This window comes from Triticum dicoccoides, chromosome 6A (assembly GCF_002162155.2).
Source record: "Triticum dicoccoides isolate Atlit2015 ecotype Zavitan chromosome 6A, WEW_v2.0, whole genome shotgun sequence".
NCBI classification, from domain to species: Eukaryota; Viridiplantae; Streptophyta; class Magnoliopsida; order Poales; family Poaceae; genus Triticum; species Triticum dicoccoides.
The window spans coordinates 254,752,326-254,770,899 of record NC_041390.1 but is presented as its reverse complement, the minus strand read 5'-3'; the positions used below and the strand labels follow the sequence as shown (position 1 = coordinate 254,770,899).

Genomic DNA, 18,574 nt, shown 5'->3' with positions numbered 1-18,574 from the left:
GGGAGGCGAGGGGGACGAGGCGTCAGAGAGCTGGCGGCCTTATCCTCCTCCCAGCGTCGCCGACGAGGCGGTCGGGTGGGAGCGCGTCCAGGCGCCCGGTCGGAGGAGCAGTGAGAGGAGGGGATCGACCGCGGGTGTGGGGGGGGTGGGCTGGGCCGGCTCTAGTGGCTTGGGTCCAGTGAACAGGGGGCTTGTTTACCTTTTAAAAAAATCCTTTTACCTTTTGTTTAATTTTCTTTTACTGTCTATTAGTTTCCTATTTTGTTTACTAATTATTTTATTTTTATAAAATATAAAAATAGTACCTAAACTAGCATTACCAAATATACCACTGTCAATATTATTTTGGCATTTAATTAAAATAGTTTGTAACCTTATAACTTGAAAAGGTATTTAATTAATTGTTCAAGTTGCTGTTTTAGTTAATTTAGAGCATTTAAATATTTTATAAAAATGTGGTTTCTCCACCATTACTACTTACGATTTATTTGACACAACCTGAACATTTTAGTTTTAGTTTCTGAAAACTTTTGTTGTTTGCCTTTAATTCAATTTTGAAGTTGGATCGGTTTCGAACTAACGCGAGGTTAGCAACAGTAATCGTGTGACGTGGCACCATTAACGTGCGATTACTGTAGCCTAATTATCCGGGCGTCACACTTTTGGATCCGACGACAGCCCTTTCTTCCTCACCCCTCCCCCTCTTTGTCTCAAAAAAAGAAAAAGAAAAAGAAAACTCCCTCACCCTCTCACCCCACGAACCCTAGCGCTCCAGATCCGCCACCCACCTCACGCGCTCCCTCTCCCCCATCCCTCCCCTCGTCTCCCACATCGCCGCCGCCACCCCGCCGATCCCATCCCTCCCGATTTAGATCCGACCCCGCCGCCCGCGCCCGGGCGCCACCACCCGCTCCTCCTCGCCTCCCGGAGGACGTCTGTCGCTCTTCCTTCGCCCGTCCCGGAGGCCTCAGTCTGCGCCCTCCGTTGCAGGGCCGCCGCGCTCGTCCTGCCCTCGGCGCCGCACCTCCACCGCCATCTCCGCTGGCTCCTCGCCGACGCCTTCGCCCTTCCCCGTCTAGCGCACCGCTTGGGAACGAGCACTGGAAGGACCTAGTGGTCACCGTCCGGGATGACGTGCTCATCCCGCGGCCCAAGACGGAGGCCCTCGTGGACATGGTAGCCACCACCGACTACGAGCGGGGGTCCTGGTCCTGTCCCTCGTCTTCCTCGGCGGCGGCATTACGGTTTGGCTCCATCGTCGTGCCCTGCGTCGACGTCTCGATCAGCTTCACAGATCGCTGTCTTCACGGTACACACGCACACATGCCTGAAATCCACAGTCAATAGTTTGGTGTACGCGCTGACTACTGAGTCATGATCCATGCGTGTGGTTGTGCTTGTGCAGAGGTTGGTCGAAGAGGGCTGGAGTTCATGCCGTTCCTGATGTCCCTGTCCGTGTTCCTCTTTGGCACCTCCTGGTTCATCTACGCCCTGCTCGGCCTCGACCCCTTCATCTTCAACCTGATCCTAGTGAGATTTCCATCCAACCCTCCCCGTCTGCATGGTGCTCTTTCTAGTTGGTACTCGTCCGAGAGAGTTGCAGTACCAACTGTTAGAATACTCTTTCTATTATTCAGTATGTCTCCCGCTGTCGACTTGTTGCTCATAAACAGCACAATTGATTTGCTTGATATTCTGGTATAGGATCATCATATATTGAAATCTGGGACTTGTTTGAGAGTTCAGACTCCCTATTTCGGGGCAGCAACAAGGAAATTTAAGGCCTGTTTGTAGTGATTCACAAGGATTTCCTGGTGCGTGCTTTGCTCCCCTTCGAACCAAATCGAACCCAACAGAGAAAACACACCCGCACGCATCCTTTTGGTCGCTGTCCCTGATGCCAAATTGTAATCACTGCAACTGTACTTCTTACTTCTGTTATTTTCACTTTTTGGTAACTGAAACATAGCCTTCATAGTCTGTTTAGGAGTACACATGAATTACCACAATGAGGTCAATATTTGTACTCCATGGGGAAATGTTGTCTACTTTGGGTTTCTCTTTCATGGAATATTGTTTATAGTGTTATACGCTTTCATTGGGGTAACACAGATTGGTGTTGATACTTTCTGATTGCTTTATGTAACTGTAAGTCATGTTAAAAATATATATCAATAGGCATAGTAAGTGATATGTGAATGTCAAAACTAAATTATAGAGTCAAGGATTTGTGACAGTACTATGAATTGGTATATATACCACTGCATCGATAAGTGCAGAACTGAAGCATTGATGGCAACTCTTCTTTTTGTGCCTGTATATATTATTGAATCCTTCTTCTTTTGTGTACTTACTACACAGGTTGCAACAACTCTCTTACAGCACTAGAGTTTTGTTTCCCTGTACTTTTGTATCATATGTAGTCCTGGCTGAACTTTTGTCATGATCAGGTTGAAAATATTGGAGCTAAATTGGTCAGGTTGAAAATACTCAGGTTGGTGCAACTCCGGCCTTGTCACCCACACGTCATGCCCGCAGCGGCCTCAGCGCTGCCGACACCACCACCAGGTCTTGATTTCCCAACCACGCCGATCTTGGTGTTCTTCTTTTTGTTCGATTGTGTTTTAACCTAAGAATTTTGTTACAGCTTCGGCGCTTCGCGTTTGAGTTTTGCAGCACCGGCGGACGTCTGAGCTGCTTACTGAATGCCAGATGGTGGAAATAATTGTGCTGATATACGCCCGCGACAGCCCCAAACGCTAGAGCAGTTCAACTCCTTGCGGGTCCCCAATCTCAGGTACTCCCATTAATCCTATCTGATGCTTCCTATGAGTACCAGCCTCGCATGCATGCTCAGGTTGGTGCTGCTGGATTGAATCGGTTAACATTGGTGCTTTTTCTTGCCAAAGTTGGATTCATTGAGCTACACGTCCACGCCTCAATCACTCAGAACAAGTTGATTGCTCGATGGTAACTTCGTTATAGCTAAACCATTTTTATTAGATTAACTAAATTGGATTCCATTAATCTTATTTGTATATGTTCCCTTGACTGCATAATTAGCAGTTCCGTTTTAGAATTAAACAACTGGTCCTTTGGTTTGGCAGTGTTTATCTCTTTTGATGATTCTTTTACACTACTGTTTCTGTTAGATACTAATTGAGTTTCAGCTTTGATTTATTAACATGCATGTCCATTCTAATAGACATTCATTTCAGGTTTGGACCTTTCTTGGTGGATGTGTCTCCTTACTTCATCTCTTTTACTTTCAACTTTGTCGCAACCATAGAGGATTCTTAATTTGATTCTTCTGGTATGTATGTGGTTGCAGCACCCTGTTTGAAATATAATATATCATGTTCTCTGCACCGTCGCTGATTTTCAATAGTAACAATTTCGTACTCCTCCAGCACCATATTTCATTAGGATAATGTTATTGGTTCTTGAGGTTTATTTATAGACATGGGATGTTCTCAAAGTTTAATCTTAATATAGGTTCATACGGACTCGGTCGGACAAAGCAATTTCATTTGAGCAGAAATGATACTAAATCACCTGTCAGTTAATCCTTTCATGTAGGAGAACCATTATACTAATCAGAAGATGCATGCGTTCTGGCATCCACTAAGGGTGACCCCTTTTTTAGTTTTGTCACATAATGTTAGTTACTCACCTTAGAGAACCCCCTTTTTTATCTTCTATAAGGTTGCCTGCTACTGCTAGCGTATGCAAGTAAAAGCAGCTATTTGCACCATCATTCATTGCTTCAAACTTTTGTTGATCAATTCACACCCAAAAAAACGCTTACTTGACTGGCTACTATCAAATCAAAATTTTATAAAACGGACAATCTAGCACTCATATGTCATATGACAATTGCAAATCTCTCACAGTCTATCGAAGGGAAAAAGGTGTACATGTTTTTTAGCTTTTACCTTTATAAATGTATAAGTATCATGTACTTATCTACTTGCTTCCTCAACGCCCCCCTTTATTATCCTCTCTAACCTATTACTATATAGTGCAGTGTCAAATAATATAGTTCACACTATTAGATAATTAAGAAAATATCTGAGTGACCAAAGCATTGTTCACCCAGTAGGTTGCAATACACTCTATGCATACTTACGCTTTTGTAACATTGTTGTTCTCGAATTCTCAATACCAGTTTGGCATTTCATTCTTTCATTTATAAGAAAATCCTTAACGTCAACTAAGTGTCCCGCAACAACGCACGGGGTATCATCTAGTTCATTCAGTTTGACTGTGCGTAAACACTATAGTGTACAACTATCAACTTGTTTCACTATTCAGTTTGTCATCCATTCAGCTTACTTACTGGGGCATATTTCTTGTGAGAGTTTACTTGATAGTACAATATGTCAGAAGAAACTACCATTTCTCCGGAATGAATCATTGATTGCTCTTTATACACTTACAACTCGGTTTCTTTCATATAAGTTCTGCTGCCTTTCTTTAGGTCGAGCTACTGCCCTGTTAATTATTGTAACAAACTTTATCATTTGCCAGTTTGCTCTGTGTTGAGAACTGACCAATAAGTTTTGTTTGCCAATTAGCTTTCTGTGTGCATGCTCTTAATCCCCATATTACTAATTTCTGAATCAAACATTATTATTTCTGTCCTCAACAAGTCGCAGCGCTATGTTCTGTTTTTTGTTTAGTTAGCTCTGTCAAATATAATCAACCTGCCTATGTTCCATTTTGCTATTTGTACTTAGGTAGAAAAAGCTAAAATCTATACATGTAATGCTGAAGCTATATTGGTTGCTTGTTTCTTAAATTTTTTCTTCTATAATGATGATCTGAAATGCCACGCAGGTCATTATTGGTGGTGCTACTGCTGTTGTTGTGGTTGTTGGAGGTGTTGCTGTTGCATCTGGCGGAGCTGCCGTTGGGGCCCCAAAAGGTAACCTTCATCAGCCACAACCCCACAACAATGGCTCAAGGTTCTGTGCCCTATCACCCCTCTTTCTAAATTACTGAAATGAACCAAGATCTCATATATTTAGGAACGGAGGTAGTAGTAAGGTTAAAATAGAACAGCAAGGGATGTTTCTAATTTGGTTATGCTAGAATAATGCATCAACTCGTGGCATTCTTGGATGTTACTCTAAGGTGTCAAAATGATAGTAAAACCTAGGCTCTTGCATGGTTCTTGAATTAATTTTTCTATTTTATGGCTAACAAATATTGCCTATGTTGAGACTCTAAACATGTGGATTTTCCTCTCATTTATAGGAATTCTACCTGAAGAAATTCGGAGAAAACTTGAAGCCCCAGTTAGCGACTTGCTTTATATGTTATTGACTTGTCATGCTAAATTTGTTGAGAATTTTGATATACTATTGCACATGTTACTCGAATGCTGGTAGTTATGTACATATACTCACAATATTATCCGTTGTTTACTGGAAATGCATTCTTGGGCTGAAAGTGGCTGAAAAAGTATATGTTGTATTGATTTTGCGTTGATTGTGTATGTCTATTCTACAAAAGAAGAGGCACGGTCCAAATGGAATTAGTACTGAAATGTCTATTTGACCAAATCTATTTGGGCTTTGAAAAGAGGCCCGAAACATATTGCCAGCAATTAAGTCTGAAAATTAAATAGAAATGTGTAAAAAAGGCCGAGGCCCAAAAAAGAAACAGATAGTAGAAGGCCCTGGCCTAGAAGAAAATGCTGAAATGTTGGGCTTGGCCCGTGAATTCGACCAAAAATTGATAGGAAAAAAATATAAAAAGGCTAAATTATTGGGCTAGGCCCAAGTAGAACAGCAAATTGGACCGTGCTGAATCTTATCAACGAACTTTTCAATTGGTCGCAGTTTTGCCACGTCAGATTGCCACGTCGGATCCGACGTGGCCTGGGTAGACTGCCAGTGACCAAAACAAAAGGTCGTGGGTTCCACGACGTTTTGTTTTGGTTGTAAACGTCTACGACCTTATCCCGAAGAAGGTCGTTAATTTCAGTTTACGACCTCCAGCTTTTAACCATCTGTTTTTTGTCAAAAAAATGTCGCAAATGAAAAATAATGACCTTTCAGTAACCAATATTGATGGTCGCAAGTTGACATATTTCTTGTAGTGATTCTTGAATGTTTTACCATCATTTTATAGCAACTTTATATCAGTTTTTCGGACTGACCTATTGACATAGTGTCCAGTGCTAGTTTCTGTTTTTTGCTTGTTTTTGACTTCATGAATTTCAGTACCAAATGCAGTACAAATGCAGCAAAACTTTTTGGAGATTTTTTGTTTGGACCAGAAGACAACTTGGGAACCAAGAAAGCACCTGGGGGAGGTCCGTGGGGAGCACAACCCACCAGGGCACACCCAGGAGCCCAGGCACGCCCTGGTGAGTTGTGGGCCCATGGGTGCCTCCTTCACTGCCTCTTCGCCCTATAAATACCCAAATATTCCAGAAACCCTACGGGAGTCGATGAAACACAATTCCAGCCACCACAAGTTCCAGAACAACGAGATCCAATCAAATACCATACGGAGGGGTTCATCATTCTCATCGGTGCCTCTCAAATGATGAATGAGTTGTCCACCATAGACCTACAGGTCCATAGGCAGTAGCTAGATGGCTTCCTCTTTCTCTTTTGACTCTCAATACAATGGTCTTTTGGAGATATTGGGAAATGTAGCATGAAATTTCAAAAAAAATTCTACGCTTATGCAAGATCTATCTAGGAGATGCATAGCAAAGAGAGGGGGAGAGTGTGTCCATGAACCCTCGTAGACCGAAAGCGGAAGCATTTGATAACGCGGTTGATGTAGCCGGACTTCTTCTAGATCCGACCGATCAAGCACCGAACGTACGTCACCTCCAAGTTCTGCACACTTTCAGCTCGATGACGTCCCTCGTCCTCTTGATCAAGCAAAGGTGTCGAGGAAGAAGATGAGTTCTGTCAGCACGACGGTGTGGTGACGGTGATGGTAAAGTGATCCACGCAGGGCTTCGCCTAAGCAATATGAAGATATGACCCTGTGGAGGGGGGCGCCACACATAGCTATCAATTATTGGTGTGTCTTCTAGGCGCCCCCTCCCTACGTATATATAGGTGGGAGGGAGAGGGTAGCAGCCTTGGGGTGCCCCAAGTAGGAGGAATCCCACTTGGGGTCCTCCCCCAATTCGGCCACCCCCTTTCCTTATTTCCGAAGAGAAAGAGGGAAGGGGGAAGGGAGAAAGGAAAGGGGGGGGGGCGAACCGCCCTTGCTCCTTCTCCAATTCGGCCACATGCCTAATTGTGGGCGCGCCACCCCTTGTGGGCTGGTGTGCTCCCCTTTTATGGCCCATATGGCCCATATCTTCACGCAGGGGGTTCCGGTAACCCCCTCGATACTCCGATAAATACCCGATACGATCAGAAGCACTTTTGGTGTCCGAATACTATCATCCTATATATCAATCTTTACCTCTCGACCATTTTGAGACTCCTCATCATGTCTGTAATCTCATCCGGGACTCCGAACAACATTCTGTCACCAAATCACATAACTCATATAATATTAAATCGTCATCGAACGTTATGCGTGCGGACCCTACGGGTTCGAGAACTATGTAGACATGACCGAGACACCTCTCTGGTCAACTGGTTAATAACCAATAGCGGAGCATGTATGCTCATATTGGCTCCTACATATTCTATGAATATCTTTCTCAGTCGAACTGTTATGACAACATACATTATTCCCTTTGTCATCGGTATGTTTCTTGCCCGAGATTCGATCGTCGGTATCTTCATACCTAGCTCAATCTCGTTACTGGCAAGTCTCTTTACTCGTTTCGTAATACATCATCCTGCAACAAACTCATTAGTCACTTTACTTGCAAGGCTTCTTATGATGTGCATTACTGAGAGGGCCCAGACATACCTCTCTGATACTCGGAGTGACAAATCCTAATATCGATCTATGCCAACCCAAAAAACACCTTCGGAGATACATGTAGAGCATGTTTATAATCACCCAGTTATGTTGTGACGTTTGATAGCACACAAGGTATTCCTCCGGTATCCGGGAGTTGCATAATCTCATAGTCGAAGGAATATGTATTTGACATGAAGAAGGCAATAGCAATAAAACTGAACGATCAATACGCTAAGCTAACGGATGGGTCTTGTCCATCACATCATTCTCCTAATGATGTGATCCCGTTCATCAATTGACAACACATGTCAATGGTTAGGAACTTTACCATCTATGATTAACAAGCAAGTATAGTAGAGGCTTATTAGGGACACGATGTTTTGTCTATCTATCCACACATGTATAAAGTTTCCGATTAATACAATTCTAGCATGAATAATAAACATTTATTATCATATAAGGAAATATAAAATAACAACTTTATTATTGTCTCTAGGGCATATTTCCTCCAGCCTCCCACTTGCACTAGAGTCAATAATCTAGTTCACATCACCATGTGATTTAACACCAATAGTTCACATCTTTATGTGAACAACACCCAAAGGGTTTACTAGAGTCAATAATCTAGTTCACATCACTATGTGATTAACACCCAAAGAGTACTAAGGTGTGATCATGTTTTGGTTGTGAGAGAAGTTTAGTCAACGGGTCTGCCACATTCAGATCCGTATGTATTTTGCAAATTTCTATGTCTACAATGCTCTGCATGGAGCTACTCTAGCTAATTGCTCCTACTTTCAATATGTATCCAGATCGAGAATCAGAGTCTTCCAGATTGGTGTCAAAGCATGCATCGATGTAAATCTTTACGACGAACACTTTACCACCTCCATAATCGAGAAACATTTCCTTAGCCATCTAAGGATAATTTTGACCGTTGTCCAGTGATTCACTCCAGGTTCACTCTTTTACCTCCTTGCCAAAACCATGTCAAGGCACACAATAGGTCTGGTACACAGCATGGCATACTTTATAGAACTTATGACTAAGGCATAGGAAATGACTTTCATTATCTCTCTCTATATTCTGTCGTGGTCGGGTTTTGAGTTTAACTCAACTTCACACCTTGTTACACATGTAAGAACCCTTTCTTTGACTGTTCAATTTTGAACTTCTTCAAAAAGTTTGTCAAGGTATGTGCTTTGTGAAAGTCCTATTAAGCATCTCAATCTATTCCTATAGATCTTGATGCCCAATATATAACTAGCTTCACCAAGGTCTTTCATTGAAAAACTCTTATTCAAGTATCCTTTTATGCTATCCAGAAATTCTATATCATTTCCAATCAATAATATGTCATCTACATATAATATCAGAAATGCTACAGAGCTCCCACTCACTTTCATGTAAATATAGGCTTCACCAAAAGTCTGTACAAAACCATATGCTTTGATCACCTTATCAAAGCGTATATTCCAACTCCGAGATGCTTGCACCAGTCCATAGATGGATTGCTGGAGTTTGCACACTTTGTTAGCACCTTTAGGAACGACAAAACCTTTTGGTTGCACCATATACAACTCTTCTTTAAGAAATCCATTAAGAAATGCAGTTCATCCATTTGCCAGATTTCATAAAATGCGGCAATTTCAGACATGATTCAGACAGACTTAAGCATCGCTATGAGTGAGAAAATCTCATCGTAGTCAACACCCTGAACTTGTCGAAAACCTTTTGCGACAAGTCGAGCTTTTTAGATAGTAACACTACCATCAGTGTCCGTCTTCCTCTTGAAGATCCATTTATTCTCAATGGCTTTCCAATCATTGGCCAAGTCCACCAAAGTCCACACTTTGTTCTCATACATGGATCCTATCTTAGATTTCTTGGCCTCAATCCATCTATCGGAATCTGGGCTCATCATAGCTTCTTCATAGTTTGTAGGTTCGCCATGGTCTAATAACATGATTTTCAGGACAGGATTATCATACTACTCTGGTGCGGAACGTACTCTCTTCGACCTATGAGTTCTAGTGGTAATTTGATCAAGAGTTTCATGATCATCATCATTAGCTTCCTCTCTAGTTGGTGTAGGCATCACGGGAATGGATTTCACTTATGTGCTACTTTCTAATTCGAGAGAAGGTACAATTACCTCATCAAGTTCCTCCTCCCACTCACTTCTTTTGAGAGAAACTCCATCTCTAGAAAGGTTCCATTCTTGGCAACAAAGATCTTGCCTCCGGATCTGTGGTAGAAGGTGAACCCAATTGTTTCCTTAGGGTATCCTACGAAGATGCACTTGTTTGATTTGGGTTCGAGCTTATCAGGCTGAAGGCTTTTTAACATAAGTGTCGCAACCCCAAACTTTAAGAAATGATAGCTTAGGTTTCTTGCCAAACCATAGTTCATACGATGTCGTCTCAATGGATTTAGATGGTGCCCTATTTAACGTGAATGCAGCTGTGTCTAATGCATAACCCCAATAGGATAGTGGAAAATCAATAAGAGATGATACGTCTCCAACGTATCTATAAATTTTGATTGTTCCATGATGTTATATTATCAATCTTGGATGTTTTGCAATCATTTTATAGTCATTTTATATCATTTTTGGTACTAACCAATTGACATAGTGCCAAGTGCCAGTTCCTGTTTTTTCCGTGTTTTTCACATCGCCGAAAATCAATATCAGACGGAGTCCAAATGCCACGAAACTTCACGGATAATTTTTATGGGATAAAAGGAACACAACAGGCCCTGGCTACGCCTGGGGGGTGCCCCAAGGGGGGCACAACCCACCAAGGCGCGCTAAGAGGCCCAGGCGCGCCCTGGTGGGTTGTGCCAACCTCGGGAGCCCCCGGACCGCCTCTTTGCTCTATAAATACCACAAAAATCCTAGAACCCAAGGGGAGTCAACGAAATATTCATCCAGCCGCCGCAGAGTCCAGAACCAACAGATCCCATCTATACACCATCAAGGATGGGGTTCACCACCACCATTGGTGCCTCTCCGATGCTGCATGAGTAGTTCTTTGTAGATCTTCGTGTCCGTAGTTAGTAGTTAGATGGCTTCATCTCTCTCTCTCTCAATTCTCAATACAATTGTCTCTTGGAGATCCATATGATGTAACTCTTTTGTGGTGTGTTTGTTGGGATCCAATGAACATTGAGTTTATGATCAGATCTATCTTTTTATATCCATGAAAGTTATGTGAGTTTCTTTGATCTCTTATATGCATGATTGCTTATAGCCTCATATTTCTTCTCTAATATTTGGGTTTTGTTTGGCCAACTTGATCTATTTATCTTGCAATGGGAAGAAGTGCTTTGTAGTGGGTTCGATCTTACGTGCTTGATCCCAATGACAGAAAGGGAAACAACACGTATGTATCGTTGCTACTAAGGATAAAACGATGGGGTCTATCTCTACATAGATAAATCATGTCTACATCATGTCATTGTTCTTATTGCCTTACTCCGTTTCCACATGAACTTATTACACTAGATGCATGCTGGATAGCGGTCGATGTGTGGAGTAATAGCAGTAGACGCAGGCAGGAGTCGGTCTACTAATCTTGGGCGTGATGCCTATATAATGATCATTTCCTGGATATCGTCATAATTATTCGAGGTTCTATCAATTGCCCAATATTAATATGTTCACCACCGTTTGCTATTTTTCTCGAGAGGCGCCACTAGTGAAACCTACGACCCCCGGGTCTTCTTTCTCATATATTTCCTTTGCGATCTATTTTTATTTTCTTTTATTTTCTGATCTGCTAAACCAGAAACCCAAAAATATTGTGTTGCACTTTATTTTATTTGTGATCTATTTATGCAATCTATTACAACTTTCTCCCGTCATCGCACCAATTTCTGACACCGTTACCTGAAAGGGATTGACAACCCCTTTAACATGTTGGGTTGCGAGGATTTGTTATCTGTGTGCAGGGGTTGTTTACGTTGTGTTGCTTGGTTATCCTACTGGTTCGATAACCTTGGTTTCATATCTTATGGAAATACCTACCACTGTTGTGCTGCATCATCCCTTCCTATTTGGGGTAATACAAACGTAGCTTCAAGCGACATCAAAAGGAATTTCTGGCGCCGTTGCCGGGGAGAATCAAGTCAAGATAGCCTCCCGTCAACATGCCATTTCTAGCGCCGTTGCCGGGGAGTATCTTCAACATATACTAGGTTCCTAATCACAAATCTCATCTCCTCACAATTTACTTTATTTGCCATTTGCCTCTCGTTTTCCTCTCCCCCACTTCACAAAAAATTTCCGTTTTATTCGCCTCTCCCTTCCATTCACCGGTCTCTTGTTTTCTAGTCACGATGGCTAGCATCCCAACTCCTTTGTCACGATGAACACCAACTTAGGAACGCCAAGGTTAACATGGATAATATGTTTTATGTTGTGTTCACAAAACATCATGATGGAAATACCTCTAAGAAAGTTACGAACAAGGATGACAAAACTTAGATCCTTTCTTTATGCCTAGCTAATGGCGTAAAACTATAGCGCTTGTTGGGAGGCAACCCAATGAATAAATTTTATTTTTGCTTTTTGCTTTCCGTTCTTGAGTGTTGGCACAATTATGCTACTGTTATGATTGTGTTTTTTTATGTTTAATTAGTGTTTGTGCCAAGTAAAGCCTTTAGGATCTTCTTGGGTGATAGTTGTTTGATCTTGCTAAAAAAACAGAAACATCTACGCTCATGAAATTAATTTTATTTTTTACCAGAGAGTGATAAAATAAGCATTCCTATTGCGGTTGATCAATATACAAATTGTTCAGGTCGTACTAATTTTTCAGAATTTTTGGAGTTATAGAAGTATTTGAAATAGTCAGATTGCTACAGACTGTTCTGTTTTGACAGATTCTGTTTTCTTTGTGTTGTGTGCTTATTTTGATGGCTCTATGGTTTTCTTTGATGATTTTTTGCCATAGAAAGGTTGGAATACAATAGATATAATACGAAAACAAAATATGAATTTGTTTGATACAATACTTATAGTAGTGATTTATTATTCTTATACCAACGAATCCCACGAAGGTTTTGTTGAGTTTTGTGTGATTGAAGTTTTCAAGTTTTGGGTTATCTTACGATGGATGAAGGAATGATGGAAGAGCCTAAGTTTGGGGATGCCCAGTCGTCCCAAGCTATTATCCAAATATGAGCAACCATCTAAGCTTGGGGATGCCCTCGAGTGGCATCCCCGCTTTCTCCCAACAATCATCGGTATTTTACTTGAAACTGTATTTTTATTCGTCACATGATATGTGTTCTGCTTGGAGCGTCTTGTATGATATGAGTGTTTGCTTGTTTTATTTTGTTCTTATGTCATCAATCCTTGCTGTACACACCTATTTGAGAGAGCCAAAATTATGTCATGACTTGTTAGAATTGCTCTCTATGCTTCACTTAAATTTTTATGAGCAATGGACTTACTCTAGTGCTTTACTTATATCTTTTTGAGCACGGTGTGCTTTAGTATTTTTTAATAAATGCTCTCTTGCTTCACTTAGATTTATTTGAGAGTTGGTAAAATTTTCAAGAAATTGTCTCTTGCTTCACTTAAATTAATTTGAGAGAAAGAAAAATATGTTATGATCATGATCTTCACTTATATTTGTTGGAGCTTGTCAAAAGCAATACATGAAATTTAGTCCCAAAGTGATAGATATCCAAGAAGGATATAATAAAAACTTTCATGAAGATCATTGGACAAAATAAACTTGATTCTTAGTAATAGTTTTGAGATATGATGGTGTGATATGTGAGTTATGTTGGTGAGTAATTATGATTTAGTAAGAATATTGGTGTTAAGGTTTGTGATTCCATATGCAAGTACGAAAGTCAATAGTCATGCAATGAAATTATATCCTACCTATGGTGCATGATTCGGTGTTAATTATGCTTAATGCTTGCTTATGAGATTATTCGTTTCTTAGTTGGTCGCTTCCCAATCTTTTGCTAGCCTTCATTTTGCACTAAGTATGATCACTAGTTGTGCATCCAAAAACCTTTAACCCAATTTTTCCATATGAGTCCACTATATCTACCTATATGCGGTATTCTTTTGCTATTCTAAGCAAATTTGCATGTGCCATCTCTGATTTTCAAAATAAACATCTCTTTTGTGTGTTTGTTTCGCTCGCAGAGCGGTGAGGGGTGGCTAATATTTTCCATGCTAGATGTATTGTTCTCAAGATGAGTGTTTATTCACTTTTCATTGCACGAGAGTAAGGAAAAGGTATTAGGGATACCCAGTCCCGAAATACAAAAAAAATGAATTTACTTTATATTGTCAAATAATAAATTCCTTAGAAAGTGTTGGTATGGAGGGCACCCGTGGATACGGTTAGCCATGGAAAGTGAAAGTATGGTGGAAAAAGGAATAAACTTTATTTTCTGTTTGGGAACCGCCTATGATATAACTATGCATGGAAAGTATTGGGCACTCTAAGTCATTTTTGTTGGTGTGATGGATACACCTCTCAAAATGGTTGCATCTCTATTTTTCTCTCTTTGAGCTATGGCACCTCTACAAATCCCTACTTCCCTCTGCGAAGGGCCTTTCTTTTACTTTATGCGATTTTTATTTTGAGTATCCATCTTCTCTTATAAAAGCACCAACTAGGAGGCAATATGATCGTACTTAAGTATTGGATGTAGCTAATATTGGAGTGTGTTTCATGAATGGATCAATGTTTGAGCATGATGGGTTAGGGATAACTTATTTTGGCGTTGATATTTTGAAAGACATGGTTGCTTGTTGGTATGCATGAGTATCTAAATTATCATGTCCGAACTAGACTATTACTTTGAACAACTAAAAGTACAATTGTCCATGCTATAAAGAAAACAATATGATATGACATCATAGGCGGCATTCCACATCAAAAATTCTATTTTTATCACTTACCTACTCGAGGACGAGTATGAGTTAAGCTTAGGGATGCTAATACGTCTCCAACGTATCTATAATATTTGATTGTTCCATGCTATTATATTATCAATCTTGGTTATTTTATAATCATTTTGTCATCATTTTATATCATTTTTTGGAAACCTACTGACATAGTGCCAAGTGCTAGTTCCTATTTTTTCCGTGTTTTTTACATCGCAGAAAATCAATATCAGATGGAGTCCAAGTACCATGAAACTTTGCAGAGAATTTTTATGGTCCAAAAGGAAAACAACAGGGCCTGGCTGCGCCTGGGGGGTTCCCCTAGGGGGGCACAACCAACCAGGGCGCGCCAGGAGGCCCAGGCACGCCCTAGTGGGTTGTGCCCACCTAGGGTGCCCCCGCACCGCCTCTTTACTCTATAAATACCCCAAAAATCCCAGAACCCTAGGGGAGTCGACGAAATATTTATCCAGCCGCCACGGAGTCTAGAACCACTAGATCCAATCTAGACACCATCTCGGATGGGGTTCACCACCTCCATTGGTGCCTCTCTGATGATGCGTGAGTAGTTCTTTGTAGACCATCGGGATCGTAGTTAGTAGCTAGATGGCTTCACCTCTCTCTCTTGATTCTCAATACAATGGTCTCTTGGAGATCCATATGATGTAAATCTTTTGCGGTGTGTTTGTTGGGATTCGATGAACTTTGACTTTATGATCAGATCTATCTTTTTATATCCATGAAAGTTATTTGAGTTTCTTTGATCTCTTATATGCACGATTGCTTATAGCCTCTTATTTCTTCTCTGCTATTTGGGTTTTGTTTGGCCAACTTGATCTATTTATCTTGCAATGGGAAGATGTGCTTTGTAGTGGGTTCGATCTTACGGTGCTTGATCCCAGTGACAGAAAGGGAAACAACACGTATGTATCGTTGCTACTAGGGATAAAATGATGGGGTCTATCTCTACATAGATAGATCTTGTCTCCATCATGTCATCATTCTTATTGCATTACTCCATTTCCCCATGAACTTAATAAACTAGATGCATGCTGGATAGTGGTCGATGTGTGGAGTAATAGTAGTAGATGCAGGCAGAAGTCGGTGTACTAATCTTGGACAGGCTGCCTATATAATGATCATTGCGTGGATATCGTCATAATTATTCGAGGTTCTATCAATTGCCCAACAGTAATTTTTTCACCCACTATTTGCTATTTTTCTCGAGAGAAGCCACTAGTGAAACCTACGGCCCCCGGGTCTTCTTTCTTATATATTTGCCTTTGCGATCTATTTTTATTTGCTTTTATTTTCAGATCTACTAAACCAAAAACCCAAAAATACGTTGCTGCACTTTATTTTATTCATGATCCATTTATTCAATCTATTACAACTTTCTCCCATCATCGCACCAATTTTTGGCACCATTACCCGAAAGGGATTGACAACCCCTTTAACACGTCGAGTTGCGAGGATTTGTTATCTGTGTGCAGGGGTTGTTTACGTTGTGTTCCTTGGTTCTCCTACTGGTTCGATAACCTTTGTTTCATATCTAAGGGAAATACCTACCGCCGTTGTGCTGCATCATTCCTTCCTCTTTGGGGAAATACCGACATAGCTTCTAGCTACATCAAGAGACATCATAGATTGCACCATATGTAATAAAGTACAATCACGACATTCAGACACACCATTACGTTGTGGTGTTCCAGGTGGCGTGAGTTGTGAAACTATTCCACATTGTTTTTAAATGAAGGCCAAACTCATAACTCAAATATTTGCCTCCGTGATCAGATCGTAGAAACTTTATTTTCTTGTTACGATGATTCTCCAGTTCACTCTAAAATTCTTTGAACTTGTTCAAATGTTTCTGACTTGTGTTTCATTAAATAGATATACCCATATCCGCTCAAATCATCTGTGAAGGTCAGAAAATAACGATACCCGCTGCATGCCTCAACACTCATTGAACTGCATACATCGGTATCTATTATTTCCAATAAGTAATTAGCTCGCTCCATTGTTCTGGACAACGGAGTTTTAGTCATCTTGCCCATGAGGGATGGTTCACAAGTATCAAATGATTCATAATCAAGTGATTCAGAAAGTGCATCTGCATGGAGTTTCTTCATGCGCTTTACACCAATACGACATAAATGGCAGTGCCACAAATATGTTGCACTATCATTATCAACTTTGCATCTTTTGGCATCAATATTATGAATATGTGTATTGCTATGATCAAGATTCAATAAACCATTTATACTGGGTGTATGACCATAGAAGGTTTTGTTCATGTAAACAGAACAACAATTATTATCTGACTTAATGAATAACCGTATTGCAATAAACATGATCCAAGCATATTCATGCTCAACGCAAACACCACATAACATTTATTTAGGTAGAGGGAGTGTGTGATGGTGATCTAATCAACCTTGGAATAACTTCCAACATACGTCATCACCTCGCCCTTAACTAGTCTTTGTTCATTCTGTAACTTCTTTTTCGAGTTATTAATCTTAGCAATTGAACTAGTATCAAATACCCAGGTGCTACTACGAACACTAGTAACATACACATCAATAATCTGTATACCAAATATACGTTGTTCACTTTTCCATCCTTCTTATGTGCCAAATGTTTGGAGCAGTTCCACTTCCATTGACCATTTCCCTCAGTTTCAGGCTTGGGTCCAGCTTTGGGCTTCTTCACGGGAGTGGCAAGTTGCTTGCCATTCTTCTTGAAGTTCCCTCTCTTTCCCTTTCCCTTTTTTGAAACTAGTGGTCTTGTTAACCATCAACAGTTGATGCTCTTCCTTGATTTCTACCTTCGCCGATTTCAGCATCGCGAAGAGCTTGGGAATCATTTTTGTCATCCTTTGCATATTATAGTTCATCATGAAGCTCTAGTATCTTGGTAATAGTGACTAGAGAACTTTGTCAATCACTATCATATCTGGAAGATTAACTCCCACTTGATTCAAGTGATTGTAGTACCCAGACATCCTGAGTACATGCTCACTGGCTGAGCTATTCTCCTCCATCTTGTAGGCAAAGTACTTGTCAGAGGTCTCATACCTCTCGACACGGGCGTGAATATGAAATACCAATTTTTAGCTCTTAGAACCTCTCATATGCTCTGTGGCGTTAAAAACATTTTTGAAGTCCCAGTTCTAAGATATAAAGCATGGCGCACTAAACTATCAAGTAGTCATCATACCGAGCTTGTCAAATGTTCATAACATTTGCATCTGCTCCTACAATAGGCCTGTCACCTAGCGGTGCATCGAGGACATAATTCTTCTGTGCAGCAATGAGGATAATCCTTAGATCACGGACCCAGTCCGCATCATTGCTACTATCATATTTCAACTTAGTTTTCTCTAGGAACATATAAAAAATAAAATAGGAGAGCTATACGTGAGCTATACAACATAGATATGCAAATACTATCAGGACTAAGTTCATGATAAATTAAGTTCAGTTAATCAAATTACTAAGAACTCCCACTTAGATAGACATCCCTCAAGTCATCTAAATGATACGTGATCCAAATCAACTAAACCATGTCCGATCATCACGTGAGATGGAGTAGTCATCAATGGTGAACATCATGCTGATCATATCTACTATATGATTCAGGTTCGACCTTTCGGGCTCCAGTGTTCCGAGGCCATGTCCGTACATGGCAGGCTTGTCAAGTTTAACCCGAGTATTCCGCATGTGCAAAACTGCCTTGCACCCGTTGTATGTG

At 40.7% G+C, this 18,574-nt stretch overlaps 1 protein-coding gene across 1 annotated transcript; it reads left to right on the top strand.

Moving 5' to 3' along the window:
• The first annotated feature begins 1,024 nt into the window (after positions 1–1,024).
• LOC119316743 (bidirectional sugar transporter SWEET1a-like) lies at positions 1,025–5,431 on the top strand. The gene is made up of 5 exons (XM_037591125.1): positions 1,025–1,309; positions 1,406–1,530; positions 2,451–2,568; positions 2,648–2,797; positions 3,219–5,431. The coding sequence occupies exons 1-4, from the start codon at positions 1,174–1,176 to the stop codon at positions 2,665–2,667; spliced, it is 399 nt and encodes a 132-aa protein (XP_037447022.1). The 5' UTR covers positions 1,025–1,173; the 3' UTR covers positions 2,668–2,797; positions 3,219–5,431.
• The last annotated feature ends 13,143 nt before the right edge of the window (positions 5,432–18,574 follow it).

Coding starts and splice junctions, on each gene's coding strand:
- LOC119316743 (XM_037591125.1), top strand. CDS start 1,174: ATGGTAGCCACCACCGACTACGAGCGGGGGTCCTGGTCCTGTCCCTCG. Junction 1,310..1,405: donor CACAGATCGCTGTCTTCACG/GTACACACGCAC, acceptor GTGCTTGTGCAG/AGGTTGGTCGAAGAGGGCTG. Junction 1,531..2,450: donor TCATCTTCAACCTGATCCTA/GTGAGATTTCCA, acceptor TGTCATGATCAG/GTTGAAAATATTGGAGCTAA.